General features: G+C 49.9%; 1 protein-coding gene across 1 annotated transcript; it reads left to right on the plus strand.

The window, feature by feature from the left end:
- The first annotated feature begins 9251 nt into the window (after positions 1-9251).
- LOC140720269 (nuclear factor 7, brain-like) lies at positions 9252-22264 on the plus strand. The gene is made up of 6 exons (XM_073035141.1): positions 9252-9662; positions 9741-9836; positions 10707-10940; positions 11967-11989; positions 12090-12208; positions 21649-22264. Exons 1-6 carry the CDS (start codon positions 9252-9254, stop codon positions 22179-22181), a joined length of 1416 nt encoding a protein of 471 aa, XP_072891242.1. The 3' UTR covers positions 22182-22264.
- The last annotated feature ends 2823 nt before the right edge of the window (positions 22265-25087 follow it).

Genomic DNA, 25087 nt, shown 5'->3' on the forward strand with positions numbered 1-25087 from the left:
GGATGCGGAAGAGGTTTACCAGGGAACTGCCTGGATTACACAACACGATAACAGGAGGCTGGGTTGTTTTCCCAGGAGCGACGGAGTCTGAAGGGAGATCTGATAGAGATTATGAGAGGAACAGATAGAGTAGACAGACAGTATCTGTTGTCTAGGGTTGAAATCTCTAATACCAGAGGGCATGCAGTTAAGATGAGGGGGGTATTTTCAAAGGAGATGTGAGGGGTAAGTTTTTTCTTACACAGAGAGTGCTGGGTGCCTGGGGTGGTGTGGGTACATATGGAGCTTTTAAGATATGTTCAGATAGCCTAATTTCATTTCATTTCAAGATGGCCGGGGTCCTGTCAGTGATCTACAGTTGCAGTTCAGACTATGGTTCTCCACGGGCAGTGGGTTCTCATCGTGTGGTCCCGCGTTTCAGTATCTCCAGGTGTGGCCTGGAAGACGCGCGCCATTGGACGCGGCCCTGTGGACCACGCGGTTCCTCGCTGATGTCACCGACTGCAGCGTTGCAGGAGACTGAAACAGTGGGACGGTGGGCAGTGTGCACTGCTGTCGGAATGAAGAAAAATTACTTGTAAAGAGTTGTTGAAGGTGAGTCTAGGGTGTGGGATCGGTTCAGAGTTGTGGTGAGTGAGTTGTCCACGCCGGTTCAAGAGCCTGATGGTTGTAGGGTAACAGCTGTCCACGAACTTGGCAGTGTGGGACCTAAGGGTTCTGAACGTCCCGTTCGATGGGAGCGGAGAGAAGAGAGCATGGTGTGGATGGTTGGAGTCCTTGATGACGGTTGCTGCTTTCTTGTGGCAGGGCTCCGTGTAAATGGTCTCATTGCTGAAGATTAGAACATTTGCAGATGATACCAAGATTGGGGGTGTAGTGGACAGCAAGGAGGACTAACAGAGCTTTCAGTGGGATCTGGTCCAGCTGGAAATCGGACTGGAAAATGGCAGATGGAATTTAGTGTGGACAACTGCAAAATGTTGCACTTTGGTAGGGCCTACCTGAGTGAGGAGTGCAGCAGAACCAAGAGATCTGGGAATACAGGTCAAGTATTTTCAGTTTATTTTGAGTTATTTGAGCGTCTGATTCAAATAAACAAACAAGCAAACAACAACAAATGGATCTGACAGACGGGAGTCTACAGACGCTGGAAATCCCGAGCAACACAAAATGCTGGAGGAACTCAGCGGGAATGGCTGCATTTATGGAAGGAATAAACAAGACGATGTTTCCCTTCATCGGGACTGGGAAGGAGGGGGTTAAAGTCGGAATAAGGCAGAGGAGGGTAAGGAGTACAAATGACATGTGATAGTTACACCAGGTGAGTCGGGGGTGGGAGAGGGGGCATGAAGGAAGAAGCTGCGAGGTGACAGGTGGAAAAGGTGAAGAATGGCTGAAGAGAATCTGACTTTCTTTTTCTCGGCTTTCCCTGCAGTACCGGATTCCAGCAGCAGGTGGGGATGTTCACCGTCAAACTGATCCTTGGACAGCTCACTATCCCCATCACCTGGTTGAAAGCGGTACCGCCATGAACTGAACGTCCAAACGTTTATCAGCTGGATTGGCGGAATCCTGAGTTCAGAGCATTAACACGATGTCTGAGTGTGGGTTTCTTTCTGCCCCTCCTTCACTCACTGTTCCATTGCCCCTCTCGGCCCATCCATCACTCAGCCTCGCTCACATGTTCATTTGTCACCCAAGCAAGGACTGTGTCACCCACCCGGGTGGGAAGGAGAGCCCAACGCAGAGGTCACAGGAAGGTAGCACAGGGTGCAGCAAAGGGAGGGGTGGGGAAGTGTTGGAGGCATGAGGTCTGAGGAAGGGTGCACAGAAGGTAAGGGGCAGGAGAAATCCTGAGGGAGAGGACAAGAGGGATCAAAGTTGAGGGAGGTTCAGATGAAACTGGGTGTAAGTGTGAATGAAGACGAGCCTGTGGGTAAAGGTAAATGTCTGAGCTCGCGCGTGTGTGTGTGTGTGTGTCTCACTCTCTCTCTCTGTCAGAGGCAGAGAATGCGAGAGAGAGAGCCTGAGACATCTTCTCTGCTTTCCAGGTAGATGCAGGCTCAGCACTGGTCCAATTTTCCCATAAATATTTCAAAACAAACAGAAAGATGCTCACTGGGGCAAAGTGACACATTAACCACTTGGTCCCAGCCTGACTTACTGGGAGGCGGTCATCTGTAATCCCTTCTCTGTTCGAACTATCTACACATATCTTGTCAAAACATTATTCCCTCTGGGTAGCCTCCAACCTGATGGCATGAACATCAATTACTCGAACTTCCGGTAATGGCCACACCCTCACCATTCCCCATTCCCATTTTGCTCTCTCACCTTGTCTCCTTTCCTGCCCATCACCTCCCTCTGGTGCTCCTCCACCTTCCCTTTCTTCCAAGGCCTCCTGTCCTCTATCAGACTCCCCCTTCTCCAGACCTTTATCGATTTCACCAATCTCTTTCCCAGCTCTTTACTTCACCACTCCCCCTCTCTCGGTTTCACCGGTCACCTACAAACTTATATTTCTTCTTTCCCTCCCCTCACCTTCTCACTCTGACCTCTCATCAGCTCGGGAGAGGAGTGGTCTGAAATCAATATTTCCCATCTCTGTTTCCCAGGGAAAACATCATGGAATCCACGGAATGAAGGAAAATGAACATTAACATCTTGGAAAATCTCACATTACAAGAGAGTAGGTGCTGACGATCTTAAAGCCAATTAAGGTGGATAAATCCCTTATTCCCTCTACCAACGTGCTCGACCATGTACTTCCCTACACTATATTCCAGCTGCCAATTCTTTGCCATTCTGCAATCTAAGGCCTACTGCAGACTCCCTGTTTCCTCAACACTCCCTACCCCTCCAGCTATCTTTGTATTATCCACAAAACCAGCAATTCTGCCACCCGTATCACTGACTGATCAAATGAAAAGAAGTGGTCCCAACACCAGCCCCTGCGGACACCACTCGTCACCAACACCAGTAAGGGACCTCTTTATTCCCCGTCTTTGCCTCCTGAGAATCAGTCTATCTTCTATCCGTGCTAGTATCTTTCCTGTAATTCCATGGACTCTCATCTTGTTTCGCAGCCTCATGTGTGGCTCCTTGTCAAATGTCTTTTGAACATCCCAGTAAACAACATCTACTAACTCTCCTTTGTCTATCCTTCCTGTTATTTCCTCAAAGAATGCAACAGATTGGTCAGGCAAGGTTTCTCCATAGGGAAACCTTGCTGATTTCACCCATCATGTCCTTCAATTATTCTGAAACCCCATCCTTGATAACAGACTCTCGCCAACAAGTGAAGTCAGAAGAAATCACCTATAATTTCCTGTCATTTGCCTCCCTTTCTTTTTAAAGAGTGGAGTGACATTTACAATTTTCCAGTTCCCCCAAAACCCCCAGTGAAAACTGAACGATCAGCACTAATGTCTCCACAATCACTTCAGCTGCTTCTTTAAGAACCTCTGGGTCTCACTCATCTGCTCCGGGTGACTTGTCTACTTTCAGATCTTTCTGTTTTCCACGGTCCTTCTCCATAGTGATAGTGACAACACTCACTTCTGTGCCCTGACATTCTCAAAATTCTGCCACACTGCTGGTGTCTTCCACAATGAAGACAGACACAATGTACTTCATGACTTTGTCCACCATTTCCAATGTAACTTTCTAGTGGTCCGATATTCACTCTCACCCCTCCTTTCCTCTTATTTATCTGATAAAACTTTTGATATCCTCCTTTGTATTACTGACCAGCTCATCTTCATATTTCATCTTTGCTAACCTGTCTTTTAGTTGCATTTATTAGTTTTGAAAATCTTCCCAATCCCCTTGCTCCAAACAGAGGACTTTTCCCTTCCTGTTTCTCACTTCCACCCACACTGACTCAGCAGACAATCTCTCCACCACGTTCTCCATTGAGTCATTCAGCACGGGAACTGCTGCTGGAAGACCATCAGCTCAGTGAGAGACGCTCTTTGTTCTGCCCGAAACCTGCTGGTCTCCCAGCACAGCCAGATGTCCGTCAGGGAAAGCTGTCGACAGGCACAGTCCAGGCTGCAGGAGGACGTGCTGAGGGACACAGAGGATCTCGGGGCAGACAGTGCAAAGTCTCTGGGGGGAGGAGCACTGTCGAGGCTCCTTCTGCTACCTCACATGGAGGGCCTGGGTCAGGTGGGGAAGCCCCACAAATACTGAAATGTTGTAACATCCCTGAGACGATCTGAATGGCAATGGTTTAAACAGTGTTAACACTACCGAATGTATTGACCATATGACATCAAGAATGTCAAATATCATTGGAACTGTTTAAATCTCTTGCAGATATTTTATTATAAATGAAGTTTAATTTCTTAAAACGTACGTTTACCTTTGCAGCACACACAAAATGCTGGAGGAATTCAGCAGGCCCAGGCAGCATCTAAGGAAAAGAGTACAGTCCACGTTTCGGGCCGAGACCCTTCATCAAGACCAGAGAGAAACAGAAGAGGATTCAGGGTTAAACGGTGGGGGGAGGGAGGGAGAAACACAGGGTGAGAGGTCAAACTGGGAAGGGGGAGGGGTGAAGTGAAGAGCTGGGAAGTTGATTGGTGAAAGAGATACAGGGCTGGAGAAGGGGAAATCCAATAGGGGAGGACAGAGGGCCGTGGGAAAAAGGAAAGGGGGAGGAGCACCAGAGGGAGGCGATGGGCAGGCAAGGAGATAAATTGAGAGAGGGAGAAGGGGACAGGGAATGGTGAAGGAGGGGGTGAGAAATCGATGTTCATGCCATCAGGTCAGACGATTCCCAAGTAGAATATAAGGTGTTGCTCCTCCAAACTGAGCGTGGCCTCATCGCGACAGTAGAGGAGGCCATGGATTGACGTGTCGGAATGGGAATGGGAAGTGGAATTAAAATGGGTGGCCACTAGGTGATCCTGCTTTCTCTGGCAAATGGAGCATAGGTGCTTGGTGAAGCAGTCTGCCGATCTATGTCAGGTCTCACTGATGTACAGGAGGCCACACCGGGAGCACCGGACACAGTATACGACCCCAACCTGGTCTGCTGTTCAGTAGGAAATGGAGAGCTTTGAGGCCTTCCTGGTTGGGGGTGGAGGTGTATAGGCACAGGACATCCAGAGTGAAAATCAGATGATCGGGGCCAGGGATCGTGAAATCATTGAAAAGATGCAGAGAGTGTGAAGTGCCACTGTTGTAGGGAGGAAGGGACTGGACGAGGAGGGATAAAACAGAGTCGAGGTATGACGATATGAGTTCAGGGGCAGGAACAAGCTGAAACAATGGGTCTGCCTGGAGAGGCAGGTTTGTGGATCTTGGGTAGAAAGGGGAGGTACAGGAACTATGAGGTTGGAGGCAGTGGATGGGAGATCCCCAGAGCTTATAAAGTCGGTGATGGTGTGGGAGACAGTGGCCTGGTTCTCCTCTGTGATGTCCTGTTCGAGGGTAAGTAAGTAGGAGACGTCTGAGAATTGTCGCTGGGCCTCAGCGGTGGAGGTCAGTACGCCAGACTACTACAGCACCCCACTGATCCGCGGGTTTGAGGGTGAGGTGAGGATTAGTGCTGAGGGAGTGGAGAGCAGGGCGTTTGGAAGTAGTGAGTTTGGAATTGGAGGGAGGAGTGGGGAAGTGGAGACGGTCGATGTCTCGTCGGCAGTTTGCAATGAAAAGATCCAGATCGGGGTGACCAGGGAGAGGAGGAGGGTTGAGGACGGCAGAAAGGGTCATCGGTCCCCATCCTCCCTCGCCCTTCAGTCTGTCGGATTGCACGGGAGAGAGGTGAGAGCACCAGAGATCCATCAGCAGCTCCGGTCTCCCAGCAGCAGGAGACGGGTTTCGGAGGCAGCTACGGACAACAGGCCCCGATCCTCGGCGAGGAAAGGCCGGTCACCCTCAGGCAGCTGCGGACAACTGGCCCCGATCCCCGGCGGGGAAAGGCCGGTCACCCTCAGGCAGCTGCGGACAACAGGCCCCGATCCCGGGGAGGAAAGGCCGGTCACCCTCAGGCAGCTGCGGACAACAGGCCCCGATCCCCGGCGGGGAAAGGCCGGTCACCCTCAGGCAGCTGCAGACAACGGGCCCCGATCCCCGGCGGGGAAAGGCCGGTCACCCTCAGGCAGCTGCAGACAACAGGCCCCGATCCCCGGCGGGGAAAGGCCGGTCACCCTCAGACAGCTGCAGACAACGGGCCCCGATCCCCGGCGGGGAAAGGCCGGTCACCCTCAGACAGCTGCAGACAACGGGCCCCGATCCCCGGCGAGGAAAGGCCGGTCACCCTCAGGCAGCTGCGGACAACAGGCCCCGATCCCCGGTGAGGAAAGGCCTGGCACCCTCAGGCAGCTGCGGACAGCAGGCCCCGATCCCCGGCGGGGAAAGGCCGGCCACCCTCAGGTAGCTGCGGACAACAGGCCCCGATCCCCGGCGGGGAAAGGCCGGGCACCCTCAGGCAGCTGCGGACAACAGGCCCCGATCCCCGGCGAGGAAAGGCCGGGCACCCTCAGGCAGCTGCGGACAACAGGCCCCGATCCCCGGAGAGGAAAGGCCGGTCACCCTCAGGCAGCTGCGGACAACAGGCCCCGATCCCCAGCGGGGAAAGGCCGGTCACCCTCAGGCAGCTGCGCACAACAGGCCCCAATCCCCTGCGAGGAAAGGCCGGTCACCCTCAGAAAGCTGCGGACAACAGGCCCCGATCCCCGGCGGGGAAAGGCCGCTCACCCTCAGGCAGCTGCGGACAACAGGCCCCGATCCCCGGCGGGGAAAGGCCGGTCACCCTCAGGCAGCTGTGGACAACAGGCCCCGATCCCCGGCGGGGAAAGGCCGGTCACCCTCAGGCAGCTGCGGACAACAGGCCCCGATCCCCGGCGGGGAAAGGCCGGTCACCCTCAGGCAGCTGCGGACAACAGGCCCCGATCCCCTGCGAGGAAAGGCCGGTCACCCTCAGGCAGCTGCGGACAACAGACGCCGATCCCCGGCGGGGAAAGGCCGGTCACCCTCAGGCAGCTGCGGACAACAGGCCCCGATCCCCGGCGGGGAAAGGCCGGTCACCCTCAGGCAGATGCGGACAACAGGCCCCGATCCCCGGCGAGGAAAGGCCGGCCACCCTCAGGCAGCTGTGGACAACAGGCCCCGATCCCCGGCGGGGAAAGGCCGGTCACCCTCAGGCAGCTGCGGACAACAGGCCCCGATCCCCTGCGAGGAAAGGCCGGTCACCCTCAGGCAGCTGCGGACAACAGACGCCGATCCCCGGCGGGGAAAGGCCGGTCACCCTCAGGCAGCTGCGGACAACAGGCCCCGATCCCCTGCGAGGAAAGGCCGGTCACCCTCAGGCAGCTGCGGACAACAGGCCCCGATCCCCGGCGGGGAAAGGCCGGTCACCCTCAGGCAGCTGCGGACAACAGGCCCCGATCCCCGGCGAGGAAAGGCCGGCCACCCTCAGGCAGCTGTGGACAACAGGCCCCGATCCCCGGCGGGGAAAGGCCGGTCACCCTCAGGCAGCTGCGGACAACAGGCTCCGATCCCCGGCGGGGAAAGGCCGGGCACCCTCAGGACAGAAAGCCATGGAAGATTTCAGTCTGATGGAAGTGCTGAGTTTGTTCTCAGATTCACAGGAAGCTCCTGCCAGTAACTTTGTTTATCGCCTGTGCATGTGAACTTTGCGTTAATGAACTTGGGCACAATTCCTCCAGACTAACACCACTGACCACAAGTCACCAGGAAGGACTCGATGTACACAGTGAACACACACAAAATGCTGGAGGAACTCAGCGGGCCAGGCAGCCTCTGTGGAAAAAAGTACAATTGACACTTCGGACCGAAACGCTTCGGCAGGTCTGGCGGGGAAAAAGGCTGAGGAGATTTAAAAGGTGGGGAGGGGAGAGAGAAACACTCGGTGAGAGGTGAAACCTGAAGGGGGAGAGGTGAAGTAAGGAACTGGGAAGTTGATTGGTGAAAGAGGTATAAGGCTGGAGAAGGGGGAGTCTGACAGAAGAGGACAGAAAGCCATGGAAGGAAAAAAGAGGGGAGGAGCACCGTAGGGAGGCGATGGGCGGCAAGGAGATAAGGTGGGAGAGGGAAAAGGGGGATGGGGAATGGTGAAGGAGAGGGATTGGGGGCGTTACCAGAAGTTCGAGGGATCCAAGGAGACCTTGCTTTTTGGCTTGACCACAGAGGGCAAAGAGTTCATAGATGGTTCCTATCTGTATGGAAGATGGTGACCAGTGGCTTTCCGCAGGGATCTGTTCTGGGATCCCTCCTCTTTGTGGTTTTAATTATTGACCTGGATGAGGAAGCAGAAGGATGAGTTGGTAAATTTGCTGAGGACACAAAGGTTGGGGTGTTGTGGATAGTCTGAAGGGCTGTCAGAGGTTACAGCAGACATCGATAGGATGCAGAACTGGGCTGAGAAGTGGCAGATGGACTTCAACTGAGGTAAGTGTAAGGTGGTTCATTTTGGTAGGTCAAATTTGAAGACATAATGTAATATGAATAGTAAGAATATTGGCAGTGTGGAGGATCAGCGAGACCTTGTCCAGGGGACACTCATATCTGCTGCGCAGGTTGACAGTATGGTTAAGAAGGCGTATGTTGTGTTGGCCTTCATCAACTGTGGGATTGAGTTCAAGAGCCGTGGGGTAATGTTACAGGTATATAAGACCTTGGTCAGACCCCACTTGGAGTACTGTGTTCAGTTCTGGTCACCTCACTACAGGAAGATTGTGGATACTATAGAGAGAGTGCAGAGGAGATTTACAAAGATGTTGCCTGGATTGGAGGGCGTACCTTATGAGACAAGTTGAGTAAACTGGCATTGAAGTGACGGAGGATGAGAGGAGACGTGATAGAGATGTATAAGATGATGTGAGGCATTGATTGTGTGGATGGCCAGAGGCTTTTTCCCAGGGCTGAAATGGCTAACATGAGGGGGCATAGTTTTAAGGTGCTTGGAAGGAGGTACAAGGGGAGGTCAGAGGTAAATTTTTCAAAGAGTGGTGGGTGCATTGAATGCAAAGTGAAGGTGGTAGAACCGGGTACAATAAAGGCTTTTTAGAGACTCTTATTTATTTATATTCAGACCTCTCTAATGTGTTTCTCATCCCACCCTGACGTGGAAATTGCCGCGATTCCTGCCCAGAGAACACTTGGAGCAACGTTGTTCATTCCCGAGACTGCAGCGCGCCTAGTGGACATTCCAGGTACTGCCGGGTTCAGCAGCTCTCGAAAGTGAAAGGATTCTGAACCAGGAAGTACCGGGAGTTAACATGGCTTCGAAAGGACAGGTCGAGAGTTGGACCGAGGAGGTAATTTGTCCCATCTGCCTGGATTTCTTCACCGATCCGGTGTCACTGGAGTGTGGTCACTACTTCTGCCGCTCCTGTATCACACGGTGTTGGGAAAGGGAGGAGAGAAACTCCTGCCCGGAATGCAGAGAGGAGTTTGCAGACCGCACCCTCAAGGGCAATCGGGTTTTAGCAAATCTGTCTGAGAAAGCTCGGAAACTAAACCTGAATCCGAAAGGGAAGGAAAGTAAACTTCACTGCGAGGAACATGAGGAAGAACTGAAGCTGTTTTGTGAGACGGACAAGACACTGATCTGCCTGATCTGTGCGACTGCGCGGGAACACAAGTCTCACAACTTCATGCCGGTTAACGAAGCCGTTAAAATTTACCAGGTAAAACTAACCCGCTTTCGATCGTCTGTTTATGTTGTCTTTTTGTTTTGTCTAATCCATTAACTCTTTAATTCCCAGGATCGGGTTAAATCTTCCTTGGACTCTCTCGTAAAAAAGAAATCAGACTTTCAGGAAATGGAGCAGCAACAGAAAGAGAAGATTTCTGGAGTTCGGGTGAGGCTTCCTGAGCAGAATTTACAATCTTGTTGTGTAGTTTTGTTCCCTTTAATGCAGAATAGCAGAGTATCGCAGCTCCAGTAACCTGGGATCGATCCTGACCTCTGGTGCTGTCTGCGTGGAGTTTGCACGTTCTCTCTGTAACCAGTACCTTCTTTTAGCCGACAATCAACTCAATGTGGTACTTACAGACACTGTAGTTGTAAACTGATTTAAACCAGACGGATGTTTTGACTGTTCAGGATTGAACAGTAAATTGGCAACTGTAATTAACCCTGTGAAGGGGTATTGTATGTGAATCAGGTGGGAGTTAATGGGTCAGTGAGGAAGACTGGGTTTGAGGGAAATGTGATCGAATATCTGGGAACCACTCACTTGCTGCCTGTTATGCCACTGGAGTTTGGGGAAGGTCCTCCATCTCCGGCAGTGTTCATGTCTTCATTCAACATGTCAGTAGCTACTTCTCGGTTTTCACTACTGTCAGTCATGCAGGTCCTGAGTGGAGACTCGGGAATAACATGGCACTCAGATGTAGAAAGACTCTTCATTGTTTCCGTAACAGTTTTGTTTCACCAGTCAGTATTGTTAGCCCTGAGCTGAACCCATGAACCTGGAGGACCAGTGGACCACTCTTACTCTGGCCTCTACCCTTTGACCTGTTTGGCATGGGTGACCCTACCAAGAGTCAAAGCATAAACCCACATTCCAGCCAACAGAGTTCTTTGGGTCATTGAGGCACACAAGCCTCCAAACCCAACGGCAAGGTTGTGGTCCTCTTGGATGATAATGGGCTGGACAGACCCTTCCATATCATAAGGAAATACATCAGGGCCAAATAATAAACCAGCCTCTCCTTTCATTCGACAGGAACAGTCACAAAGCGTTCAGTCCCACATCACATCCCAGTTTGATGAACTGCGCCGGATTATCACCGAGAAAGAGCAACGTGCACTCCGAGATCTCAGGGAAGAAGAGGAGAGGATTCTAAATCCAATGGAGAAAAATCTCCAGGAGATTCAAGAGAATTTAAATGCCATCTACAAGGAAATCTCAAAGTTACAGGAACAGATGGATCAACAAGACAATATCATATTCCTCATGGTGAGAGATTTCAGTTTGGTCCTGTAAAAGTACATAGGCACAAAATGATGTATTTTAACTCAGTGTGGGATTTACAGATACTGGAGTTGTAAACTGATTGAAACCAGACGGATGTTTTGACTGTTCAGGGTTGTTGTCTCCAAACCGGCCTCTCACAACATCTGTACATCGCTGGACAGTCTGCATCCTTCTCAGGAATGTTTACTCTGATCGTAGCACTGAGCCAGTGATCACTTCTGTGATTCCCACATATAATATCCCCTGAGACTCAGAGTAACATCTCATTACAGTCACAGACTGTGAGTGTGTCTGGTGCAGTGGGTGTGAGGGTCTCTCTGTTGATCGGTGGGAACTGAGGTTGAATTCCAGAATGTGACCTACACATCGGATTTACCATCTATATCTGGTTTGTATCAGGTTCATTGTTTTGGTGAATTTTGCACTGTCTTTTGTTTTTCAGAAATATTCTTCATCAGATTATATCCCAATTTCATCAGAGACAGGACTTTCAGTCCATTCTCTCCTATCAGTTTCCCTGGTGCACAAGCCTCCTCCCACCTCCTCACCACACCCAGTAACAGTGTCCCCAACTCCATGGTCCCTCATGTGTTTATCCAGCTTCCCCATTACATTCAATCTCTGCTGTTCCACTTCAGCCACTCCTGTAGCAGTGAGTTCCACATTCTCTTCACTACATTTCTTGTGGGATTTATTAACAACCAACTGATGTTTTATCTTTGACTTATTGTCTCTACACAAGCAGAAATATTTTCGATCAGATACATTCAGAATTTTAAAACCTGTCCAGTCTCTCCTGTAAGTTCCTTCTCTCAGTTATCGTATAATTCTCATAAATATTCCTTGTACTTTCTCCCATGGTTCAATGTCCCTCTTTCTCCATTCGTGTTAGTGGGAATGAGTTCAGTGGGAATTTTCAGCAGTTTTTAATAACTTGTCTCAGATTCCTGCTGTTCGGATGCCGACAGTCATCTCAGTCAATTGAGATCTGTGTATGATTTATTTCAGGAGGAAGCTCGTCGGAAGAGGAGGTAGGACATGGTCTTTACTGAAACTCTGTATGGATTTGTAAAATAGTTCAAATATCACAAACTGATGCTCAGTTTATAACCATCTGTATAATATTTACAGGATAAGTGATGATACCCAGATATTGTCAGTGACAGATGGTGCCCTATTGGTTGAAAAATTCGATCACCCCTATTTGCTCGACATAGCATCGGAAGAAGTGATTGGCGGCATTAAACACGGTAAGACATAAGATTCATTTGTGCTTGTTTATGAGACACTACTAAGTCATAATTAGATGCCAAATATGGCTTGTCAATGACCTTCTGAAAATCCAAGTACACGACATCGACTGGTTCTCCTTTGTTTATCTGGCTTGTTATTTCTTCAAAGAATTCGAACTGATTTGTCGGGCAAGATTTTCCCTTGAGGAAACCATGGCCTATTTTATCATGTGCCTCCAAGTTCCCTGACAACTCCTCCTTAATAATCAACTTCACCATCTTCCCAGCCACTGAGGTCAGATTAACTGGCCTAGAGTTTCCTTTATTCTCTCTCTCTTCTTGAACAGTGGAGTGACATTTTCAAATTTCCAGTCTTCCAGAACCATTGAAGAATCTAGTGATTCTTGAAGGATCGTTACAAATGCCTCCATGATCTCTTCAGCCACCTCTTTCTGAACTCTGGCATGTACACTGTCTAGTCCAGGTGACAGCTACCTAAAGATCTTTCCTTTTCCCAAGAACCTGTTCTCTAGTAATGCTAACTTCACACCCGGCACGTCGCCTGAAACTTGGAACTTCCACCATACTGCTAGTGTCTTCCACAGTGAAGACTGATGCAAAATACGTCTTCAGTTCATCCACCCTTTCATTGTCCCCCATTACTACCTCTCCAGCATTGTTTTCCAGCAGTCCGATATCCACTCCTGCCTCTCTCTAATCCAGAGATTAGGACCACCTGGGTACTAATTTCTGGATTGCTGCCTGTGCCACGTGCCAGTGAGGGTAGAAACACGATGATCTGGCAGGTAAATGTGTGGCTGAGAAGCTGGTGCAGGGGGCAGGCTTCAGGTTCTTGGATCATTGGGATCCCCCTGGGGGAGGTATGACCTGTTCAGAAGTGATGGGTTGCACCTGAACCCGAGGGGGACCAATATTCTTGCGGCCAGGTTTGTTGGAGCTATTGGGGAGGGTTTAAACTAATTTGGTAGGGGGGTGGGAACTGGAGTGAAGGGACTCAGGATAGGACGGATGGTAAAAAAATGGTAATGATAGCCTGCAGTCAGACTGTCAGGAAGGACAGGCAGGTGATGGGACTCAGTTGCAGCCATCAGGCTGAGTATCAAAACTTTAGGGATGCAGAATCAGAAAGGACAGCAAATACGGTATTCAAGCTGTTGTATCTAAATGCACGTAGTGTAAGAAATAAAGTGGATGATCTTGCTGCACGATTACAGATTGCCAGGTATGATGTTGTGGCCGTCACTGAATTGTGGCTGAAGGATGGTTGTAGTTGGGAGTTGAATGTCCAATGTTACACATTATATCGGAGTGATAGGAAGATAGGCAGAGGGGGTGGTGTGGCTCTACTGGTAAAGAATGGCATCAGATCAGTAGAAGGATGTGACATAGGATCGGAAGATATTGAATACTTGTGGGTTGAGTTCAGAAACAGCAAGGTTAAAAAGACCTTGATGGCAGTTATACACAGGCCTCCAACAGAGCTGGGCGGTGGACCACAGATTACAACAGGAAATAGAAAAGCTGTGTCAAAAGGGCAATGTTCTGGTAGTCATGGGAGATTTTAACATGCAGGTTGATTGGGAAAATCAGGTTGATAATGGATCTCAAGAGTGAGTCTGTTGAATCCCTAAGAGATGGCATTTAAAGCAGTTTGTCATTGAGCCTACTAGGGGATCAGCTATATTGGATTGGCTGTTACGTAATGAACCAGAGGCGATTAGGGAGCTGAAGGTAAAAAACACTGAGGAACCAGTGATCACAGTATGATTGAGTTTAACTTGAAATTTGATAAGAGAGAAAGTAAAGTAGCAGTCGCCAACCCGTTAATCACGATCGACTGGTCGATCTTTGAGACTTTCCCAGTAGATCCCGAAAAAAATTCAAAAATAAATACACAAATACTGTTGAAAGATTGTTTCCGGGTTGCGGGGTTTTGTTCCGTTCTTTCTGCCCAGTGTGCGTGTGTGTAGCTCCCCCGCATTACACAGTGTAATTCAACACGTACAAACACACTGGATGAACTCAGCAGGTCGGGCAGCGTCCATTGAAATGAGCAGTCAACCTGCTGACTGCTGAGTTCATCCAGCTTGTTTGTACGTGTTGATGTGACCACAGCATCTGCAGTATACTTTGTGTTTACACAGTGTAATTCAGTGGTCCCCAACCACCGGGCCGCGAGGAAACGATATGAGTCAGCTGCACCTTTCCTCACTCCCTGTCTTGCCCACTGTTGAACTTGAACCCACGCGAGGTCATCAGTCGCCTAAATGCAGTGATACCCTCACGCCAGGAATCACTGGTTCGCCTCACGCGGCCGGCGAGAAGTGCCGTTGGTACTGGCCTGGAGCGCGGAGAGGTGGGCGCCGCCTCTAAACCTGTTCACCACACCGAATGTTCGTGGGGAACCCGGTGCTAAAATATTCGCAGATGATCTAATTCGGGCTCAGGGTTCCGTAAGTAGCAGAGCAGCTACCTCGCTGCGATCTGTTGATACAAACTTTTGTCGGCCGATAGATCCTACAAGATGGGTGGGCACCCTGTCACTCTCCCCGCTCTGTCGCTTTCTCCGGACTGGAACCGGCACGGGGACCTCCGGCCCTGACCTTGTCCTCTCACCCCACCCACGACCAGCCGCACCCGGCCAGGGTGTCTGGCGGAGGGCGGGCGGGCGGAGGCTGCAGTTTGGGCCTGGAGGCTGTCTAATGAGGCAGTGAAATCCTCAAAACTGCTTCGGTACCTTGATTCCAAGCACCCCGCACTTAAAGACAAACCCGCTGAGTTTTTTGAGCGGAGAAAACGTGAGCAAGTGGGACAAAAGCTAAGTGCCGAGAGCCGCAAAAACTAAATTGTGCAATAGACTGGACATAAGGAACCTGCTTCGAGTATTGCTGTATTCTGGTCGTGTTTAATCCCCCCCTCCCCCCTCCCGCTGGTGGCCGGTCGGCAAGAATATTGTCAATATTAAACCGGTCCGCGGTGCAAAAAGGTTGTGCACCCCTGGAGTTTATACATTATTTCTACTTCCGGGTTGCAGGGTTTTACTTCCGGTCTTTCTTGCCCCAGTGCGCATGTGTGTAACTAATCAATCTGGGGGTCGATGTCGTCTTTGACTGTGGCCGAGGTAGGGTATCTTGGGCTTAAAAAGGTTGGTGACCACTAAAGTAAAGGCTGATGTAGCAGTATTTCAGTGGAGTAAGGCAAATTACAGTGGTATGAGAGAGGAGTTGGCCAAAGTAGATTGGAAAGAGCTGCTGGCAGGGATGTCAGCAGAGCAGCAATGGTGTGTGTTTCTGGGGAAATGAGGAAGCTGCAGGACGTGAGTATGTTTTCATTTCTTCCAAAAGTGAAGAAATACTCAAATTGTAAAATAGTACACCCATGACTGACAAGGGATGTCAAAACTATTGTAAAAGCAAAAGAAAGGACATACAACAAAGCAAAAATTTGTGGGATGATAGTGGATTGGGAAGTTTTTAAAAACCTAAACAGAGCAACTAAAACAATCATTGGAAAGGAAAAGATGAAATGTGAAAGCAAGCGAGCAAATAATATCAAAGTGGATGGTAAAAGTTTTTTCACGTATGTTAAAAATAAAAGAGAAATGAGAGTGCCAGAAATGAGACCGCCAGAAAATGAGGCAGGAAAAATAATAACAGGGGACAAGGAGATGGCGGATGAACTAAATAACTATTTTGCATCAGTCTTCACTGTGGAAGACACTAACAGTATGCCTGATGTTGTCGTGTGTGAAGGAAGAGAAGTGGGTGCAGTTACTATTACAAGAGAGAAGGTGCTCAAAAAGCTGAAAGACCTAAAGGTACATAAGTCACCTGGACCACAGGAACTGCACCCTAGGGTTCTGAAAGATGTAGCATTAAAGATTATGGTGGCATTAGAAATGACCTTTCAAAAATGATTGGAGTCTGGCATGGTGTCAGAGGAGTGGAAAATTCTTGAAGAAAGGAGGAAGGAAATTATAGACCAGTTAGCCTGACCTCAGTGGTTGAGAAGAAGTTTGAGTCAGTTGTTAAGGATGAGGTGATGGAGCACATGGTGACACAGGACGTCGTGATACAGGACAAGATGGTATAAAATCAGCATGGTTTCCTTCAGGGAAAATCCTGCCTGACAAACCTGTTGGAATTCTTTGAGCAGATTACAAGTAGGATAGATAAAGGGGATGTAGTGGATGTTGTATATTTGGAGATTCAGAAGGCCTTTGATAAGGTGCCACACATGAGGCTGCTTCCCAAGTTAAGAGCCCGTGGTATTATAGGGAAGTTGCTGACATGGTTAGACATTGGTCCCTCCCAACTAATCAATGCACACCTAAATTATTGGTCACCTTAGTTGGATTATCTCGCCCAGCCCCATGCTTTAAAAGGTGAGATTTGCCTTTAGCTCGCCCTCTCTTACAGGCAACCACATTGGAGGTAAGTGCATTGATTTATGCTTGGTAAGGTCTATCGTTTGTCCTGATAAGGGAGCCACAACTATCCAAGGTCAAGGGGGATAGCTGTTGTAGTGCCTTTCCCTTGTTCTTTGTTTGTGTAACCGTACCCTGTCCCCACACCGCTTCCTGTGTATTGTAGTTGCTTGTGTTGACCCGACTTGCCCTTGTAAATAAATTCCTTAGTATTAAAACTGTGTGTGTCCAGGCCTCTACTGTTGAGACTCAAAGAACCAGTTATTTTCCATCACAACAGCATATAAAACACTTAAGAACCAATGTTTCAGCGCCGGGTTCGATACAGTGACAGACCACTCCCAAGTGTGCTCTTCACCGTGCCGGGTTGATGTGGAGGATCAAAAACCCAAAACCCAATAATTAAACCACTGCGTTGCTTAGTAATCATTGTAGCTTTCATCGGGGCAGAGCCTTTCTCACTTTATCCTTTAAAATTGTTCCGATCGTTGACCGACTGCAGCCTAACGCTTTACAATGACCGATGGCATTTCACCACTTTCTGGGTAAACATGCCCACCTGCAAGGTCATTTCCGAGTAAGAGATCAACATTGTCTATCGGTAGTTCAGATCGCACCCCTATTGTGACTGGTCCAGATACCAAGTCGCATTTCAGAATTATCTTATGCAAAGGCATGGTCTCAGTCCCCTTTCCAATACCTTTGATAATATTCACCACCATATCACCATATAACAATTACAGCACGGAAACAGGCCTTCTCGGCCCTTCTAGTCCGTGCTGAACACTTACTCTCAACGCCCCCGACTCTCAAATCTCCATCTCAGCACCGAACTCCAAAACACTCTTTCATATCAGTGACTGAAAAGCTCCAGTATCGCTCCAGATTCTCACTGGAACCGGAGTTGATCCCTCCTTCACAGACACAAACCCATTTGAAATAAATCTCTCAAATCCCTCTTGAACTCGGTCAGACCCCTCCTTCTTCAGCGGTGTTTCAACCGTCTGAACGCAGGCATTTGGGGTTCTCTCTCTCTCTGTCCTGTTTTCCCTTTTCATAGCAAAACAATTGGATGCCGCATGACCAGGCTTCCCACAAAAGTAACACTTGAAACTGGGAAATTTTTCTTTTGACTGCTTCCCTTCCTCCTGACTTTTATCACTAGTCCCCGGTTTACTCTCTGGTTTAGCCGGTGGGTTATCTTTGTTATCCCTGCTACTCCTTTGGTAGCTCTTGCTCGGGAAAAACTTTACCTTGTGGGTTAAAACAGACTCATCTGCTAACTTAGCAGACTCTGACAGGGTCTCAGCCTCTCTCTCATTCAGGTACGTCCTTATGTTGTCAGCGACCCGGGTTCATGTCCCGTTACTGCCTGTCAGGAGTTTGTACGTTCTCCCATGACCACGTGGGTTTCTTCCAGGTGCTCTAGTTGCACAGTCCAAACCTGTACTGGTTGGCAGGTTAATTGGTCATTGTAACTTGTCCCATGGTCAGGCTGGGATTAAATCAGGGGTTGCTGGGTGGTGGGGGTCATTGTAACTTGTCCCATGGTCAGGCTCGGATTAAATCAGGGGTTGCTGGGTGGTGGGGGTCATTGTAACTTGTCCCATGGTCAGGCTGGGATTAAATCAGGGGTTGCTGGGTGGTGGGGGTCATTGTAACTTGTCCCATGGTCAGGCTCGGATTAAATCAGGGGTTGCTGGGTGGTGGGGGTCATTGTAACTTGTCCCATGGTCAGGCTCGGATTAAATCAGGGGTTGCTGGGTGGTGGGGGTCATTGTAACTTGTCCCATGGTCAGGCTGGGATTAAATCAGGGGTTGCTGGGTGGTGGGGGTCATTGTAACTTGTCCCATGGTCAGGCTCAGATTAAATCAGGGGTTGCTGGGTGGTGGGGGTCATTGTAACTTGTCCCATGGTCAGGCTCGGATTAAATCAGGGGTTGCTGGGTGGTGGGGGTCATTGTAACTTGTCCCATGGTCAGGCTCGGATTAAATCAGGGGTTGCTGGGTGGTGGGGGTCATTGTAACTTGTCCCATGGTCAGGCTCAGATTAAATCAGGGGTTGCTGGGTGGTGGGGGTCATTGTAACTTGTCCCATGGTCAGGCTCGGATTAAATCAGGGGTTGCTGGGTGGTGGGGGTCATTGTAACTTGTCCCATGGTCAGGCTCGGATTAAATCAGCGGTTGCTGGGTGGTGGGGGTCATTGAAACTTGTCCCATGGTCAGGCTCGGATTAAATCAGGGGTTGCTGGGTGGTGGGGGTCATTGTAACTTGTCCCATGGTCAGGCTCGGATTAAATCAGGGGTTGCTGGGTGGTGGGGGTCATTGTAACTTGTCCCATGGTCAGGCTCGGATTAAATCAGGGGTTGCTGGGTGGTGGGGGTCATTGTAACTTGTCCCATGGTCAGGCTCGGATTAAATCAGGGGTTGCTGGGTGGTGGGGGTCATTGTAACTTGTTCCATGGTCAGGCTCGGATTAAATCAGGGGTTGCTGGGTGGTGGGGGTCATTGTAACTTGTCCCATGGTCAGGCTCGGATTAAATCAGGGGTTGCTGGGTGGTGGGGGTCATTGTAACTTGTTCCATGGTCAGGCTCGGATTAATTTGGGTTGCTGGGTGGTGGGGGTCAAAGGGTCGGAAGGGCCTATTCCGTACTGTATCTCAATAAATAAATTACAGCTGATGAAAGTGCAGTAGACATCGTCTCCATGGAGTTTAGCGAGGGATTGGACAAGGTAGCAGAGAGTTAGATCACATGGGATACGGTACGATCTGGAATAGGATACAGAGTTGTCTGGGTGGAATCCTGTGACCAGTGGTTGTTCTGCAGGGATCGGTGCTGGGTCCACTGTTTTTCATCATTCATATGAATGATTTGGAGAGAATGTAGGTGAAGTGTTTAGTAGGTTTGTGAAGGACTCTAAATTTGGTGGTTTCATGGACAGTGAAGAGGTTATTTATTTATTTAGAGACAGTGTGAAACAGGCCGTCCCAGACCAACGACCCGCTCCACCCAGCACCCCAACTATTTAAAACCAGCCTAATCACGGGGCAATGTACAATGACCATTTAACCTACAAACCGTTATGTCTTTGTACAAGCGTTACAGAGTGATAGAAACTAACAACACAGGCCCTTCAGCCCATCTGGTCTATACTGAAGCATTTAAACTACCTGCTCCCATCGACCTGCACCAGGACCATCGTCCTCCAACTCCGACCATCCATGTACCGTCCAAACTTCACTTAAATGTTTAAATCGAGCTTGCTTGCACCACTTGGGCTGGCAGCTCGTTCCACACTCTCACAACCCTCTGAATGAAGCAGTTTCCCCTCATCTTCCCCTTAAACTTTTCATCTTTCACCTTTAACCCATGACCTCTGGTTGTAATCCCACACACCCTCTGTGGAAAAAGCCTGCTTGCATTTACCCTATCTATACCCCTCATAATTTTGTATACCTCTATCAAATCTCCCCTCAGTCTTCTATGTTACAGGAATAAAGTCCTAAACTGTTCAATCTTTCCTCATGACTCAGGTCCTCCAGTCCCAGCTACATCCCTGGAAATTTTCTCTGTACTCTTGCAAACTTATTTACATCCTTCCTGTAGGTAGGTGACCAAAACTGTACACAATATCCCAAATTAGGCGGCCCCAGGTCTCAGACAACTTCAACGTAACATCCATCTACCTGTAACACCACTTTCGGTGTATTCTGGACCTGTGTTCCCAGATCTGCTGTAGAACAGAGTCCTCAGTGCCCGACCATTCACTGTGAAAGACCGACACTGGGGTCCTACCGAAGAGCAACAGCTCACACTTGTCTGCATTAAATTCCAGCTGACACTTTTCAGCCCATTTTCCCAGCTGCTCCAGATCCCACTGCAAGTAATGATGGTCTTCCTCGCTGTCCACTCCTCCCCAATCTGAGGGATGAATCCGGAGCACCCGGAGGAAATGCACGAGGTCCCAGGGAGAAAGTACAAACTCCTTACAGATGGTGTTGGAATTGAACTCTGAACTCTGCAATGCCCCAAGGTGCAACAGTATTGTGTTATCCACTACATAACCCTCTTGCTCATGGTTTATCCAAGATTACAATGAGATCTTGATTAATTGGGTCTCTGGGCCATTGGATGGAATTTGATTTTAATTCAGAGAGATGAGGGTGTTGCATTTTGGAAGGTAAACCAGGACAGGATTTACACATCAATCGGGGGCCCTGGAGAGTGTTGTGGAACAGAGAGACCAGGAGGTGATTGCCTTCATCAGACAGAATACTGAGTACAGGAACTGGGACGTCACGTTATGAGTGTACAAGACATTGGGAAGGCCACATTTGGAGCAGAGTAACATACAAACTGCTGGAGGAACTCAGCAGGTCAGGCAGCATCTATGGATATGAATAAACAGTTGATGATTTGGGCCAAGGTTTTGTGTGTGTTGCTTTGGATTTCCAGCATCTACAGACTTTCTTGTCTTTATGATTTTGATCACCCTGTACAGTTCTGGTTATCTTTCTACAGGAAGGATGTCATTAAACTGAGAGGGTATAAAACAGATTTACAAGGATGTTACTGGGACTGGAGAGTTTGGGTTATAAGGAGAGGCTGAATATTCTGGGTCTCTCTCATACCCGGTTCCACTGCTATCTCCCGTCTTTCTTTCCAATCGAGGAAAGGTCTCGGCTTGAAACAGCGACTGTACATCTCCCTTATCACACGCTGCTTGACCCACTGAGATCCTCCAGAATTTTGTGTTTGTTGATCGAGGAAAATCCGCTCTCCATGTCGAGGAAAAACCTCGGGACGATGCCGGTTGTCCATCCGCTGTATTTGGGTAAAACCCCGGGAAAGGGTCCTGTCGCCCATCCAACTGCGCCTGAGGCCCAGCGGCCTCTCCCCCCGGTCCCGGGGCCGCGCTGCCCGAGTCTCCCCCCGATCCCCGGGACCGCGCTGCCCGAGTCTCCCCCCGATCCCGGGGACTCTCTAATTTTCTGCTTCTCCCCCCAGTCTCTGTCACCCTGGATGTGGAAACGGCGAATCCGCTGCTCGAGGTGTCTGAGGATCGGAAGAGTGTGAGATTGACCGAGACCTGGAGGGATCTCCCTGACACCGGGAAGATGTTCACAAACTGGCATTGTGTGCTGGGATCGGAGGGATTCACATCGGGGAGACATTACTGGGAGGTGGAGGTGACGGGGAATCGGTGGTGGAGGCTGGGAGTCGCCGCAGAGTCTGTGGAGAGGAAGGGATGGGTCACAGAGAGTCCGGAGACCGGATTCTGGACCATCGCGCGGATTGATGACGTGATGCGGGTTTTCACCTCCCCTTTGTCCCGTCTCCCTGCCGGTCCCATCCCCGGGAGGGTGGGAGTTTATCTCAGTTACGAGTCCGGGACAGTTTCATTTTACAACGCGGAGACCAAGTCCCATCTCCACACCTTCACTGGGAATAAATTCACGGAGAAACTTTATCCTTTCTTCGGGCCTTGGAATAAAAACGAGTGGCTGAGAATCTGCTCCGGTTCCGCTCCGGGTCTGTAAACGGGTCGGGTCCGGGACCGGCGTCAGGAGTAAGTCAGTGTAAATATAAATGTGCGGAGAGTGAAATAAACACGATGTGAGAATTATCGATCCATTAATTTTAACTCGTTCACCGCATCCGTCAACGGAACAGACACACTGCGGATTCAGCAGCAGCCGCGGGCGGCGGGTCCTGAGCTCCCCGGCTCCCCCGGGTGCTAAAGTCTACCGGGACTGACAGGGTAACTGGGGCAAGTGGTGGTGGTGCTGACTGGGAGAGGGAGGTCAGGGTTAATCTTGGTAACACGGGACATGTTGTGGTGGTAACACACAAAGCGCCTGGGTCTCCCACCGTGTCAGGCAACATCTATGGAGGGAAATGGGCAGGTGAGGGGTAATACCTGAGGGAGGGGTGATAGATGAGGGACGGGTGGAAATGTGTCAGAAATTGGGAGGTGAGAGCTGTCAGTGACAAAGGGCTGAAGATTTTGGAATCTGACAGGAGGGGAAAGTGACCCCAGAGTAAAGGGAGGGAGGTGGGGAGGAGTGTGTGGGAGATGGGCAGATGGAGAGGGTCAGGAGGAGAGTGGGTGATCGGCAGATGGAGAGGGTGGGGATGAGTGTGAGGGTGATGGGCAGATGGAGAGGGTCAGGAGGAGAGTGGGTGATCGGCAGATGGAGAGGGTGGGGAGGAGTGTGGGGGATGGGTAGATGGAGAGGTGGGGAGGAGTGTGAGGGTGATGAGCAGATGGAGAGGGTGGGGAGGAGGGTGTGGGTGATTGGCAGATGGAGAGGGTGGGGAGGAATGTGTGGGTGATGGGCAGATGGAGAGGTGGGGAGGAGTGTGAGGGTGATGAGCAGATGGAGAGGGTGGGGAGGAGTGTGGGGGATGGGTAGATGGAGAGGGTGGGGGAGGAGTGTGTGGGTGATGGGTAGATGGAGAGGTGGGGAGGAGTGTGAGGGTGATGAGCAGATGGAGAGGGTGGGGAGGAGTGTGTGGGTGATGGGCAGATGGAGAGGGTGGGGAGGAGTGTGTGGGTGATGGGCAGATGGAGAGGGTGGGGGGGAGTGTGTGGGTGATGGACAGATGGAGAGGGTGGGGAAGGAGGGGAAAGAGAGAGGGTGATGGGGCTGGTGGAGCAGGAGGAGAGAGACAATTAAACAGGAAAAGTGACAGGGAACGACTTCCAGAAGTTTGAAAGTTCGATGTTGATGCTGCCAGGTTGCCAATCACCCTGACGGAAAATGGGGAGCTGTTCCTCTAATTTACGAGGCAAATAGAGTCCGGATCTCTACTTTGAATCAGATATTCAGTTTTGGACCCAGTTTATATGCAGGAAATGCTGGAAAAACACAGCAGGTTGGTCAGGATCTGTGGAGAGAGGAACAGGTTTCACGTTCCACGTCGGTGACCTCTCCCGGAATTGATTCAAACACTGCCTGCTCTATTGTGGGTTTCAAGTAATTTCTGTTTTGTTTTAGTTCTTCCAGCATCTGATTGAAGAAAAAATGGGAGTGCAGTGTAATTTCCTCTGGAAGGGGGATAAAGAAGGAGGAATGTGATAGGAGAGGGGAGTGGACCATTAGAGACATTGATGCTCAGGTTGGAACTACCCAGAGAGGTACGGTGAAGGGGAGAGAGACGTGGACATGATATTTTGGAGCCGGAAGTGTGGCAACACATGCAGGCTGATCCCAGCACAATCCTCGGGCAGACTGTGTTGGTCATTGACGCAATGGAGAAATGTAAATGGTGAAGCCCCTGTGTGTATTTGTGTATGATGGAGACAGAGAGAGAGTCTGAGATTTACTCCAGGCTCCCCAGGTCGATGCAGGGATGATGTTTCTGGTAACGGGGGTGTCAGGATGAGGAGACACAGTGAGGGGACGACCATTCAGAGGTGAATAAATGTATTTACACAGCTCACAATCTAACAGGGCTCTGCACATTTACACATTAACATGTTGAGGAGAGACGTGGATAGAGTTTTGGATACAAAGTGAATCAGTAGAAACAGCATGAGCACAGGGAAGTGGTATTGATCATGTCTAATGGGAGAGCAGGTGTGAGGGGCTGAATGGCCTCCTTGCTTCTGTTTCTGATGTTCTTCAGAGCAGTGTACAGACTGACCAGAGGGAGGATAGAAGGGTCCGGGGAATAAATAGAGGTGTAAAGCAGGAGGGTGGAAAGGTGATTAAATATCGATTATTTAAATTGTCAGGCAAATATCTTCGACACTGAAATGGGGGATCTTGATGCAGCAGAAGATTGTGAGGTGTTGGATACACTGGGATTACTCAAACACGGATGCAGGAAAACTTCCTGACTTCCCCCCTGTACATCCCTGCTCTGATGTGAGGTCCCACTCTTCCTAATGAGACTAATGGAGGTGACAGCACACACACCGGCCCTTCGACGTAACATGTCCCTGACAACCAAGGTGGCTTCCTCAGCACGTCCCACTTGACAGCATTTGGCCAGCATTCCTCTAAACGTTTTCAATCCAAATGTCCTAAAAATGTTTCAATTCTATCGGCCTCTACCATTTCCTCCGGCAGCTCATCCCATTTACCGACCACTGACTGTGTGGAAAATTTGCCACTCAGGTCCCCTGCTAATCTTTACCCCCTGAGCTTAACTCTATATCCTCTAGTTTTAGACTCCCCTCCCCTGGGGAAAGACTGTGACCATCGACCTCATCACTGCCCTGCAGGATTTCATCAATCACAATAATGTCAACCCTCAGTCTCCTTTGCTTCAGGAAAACAGTCCAGGTTGATCCAGATTCTCCTGAAGCCCTTGAGCCCCGGTAACATTCCTGTGAATCTTGTCTGCACACATTCCAGCTGAATGTCATCCTTTCTACAGCTCGGTGACCAGAACTGCACCCAGTACTCTGAGTGTGGTCTCCCCAATGTCTTGTACA

This window comes from Hemitrygon akajei, chromosome 2 (genome assembly GCF_048418815.1).
Source record: "Hemitrygon akajei chromosome 2, sHemAka1.3, whole genome shotgun sequence".
Taxonomy (NCBI): domain Eukaryota; kingdom Metazoa; phylum Chordata; class Chondrichthyes; order Myliobatiformes; family Dasyatidae; genus Hemitrygon; species Hemitrygon akajei.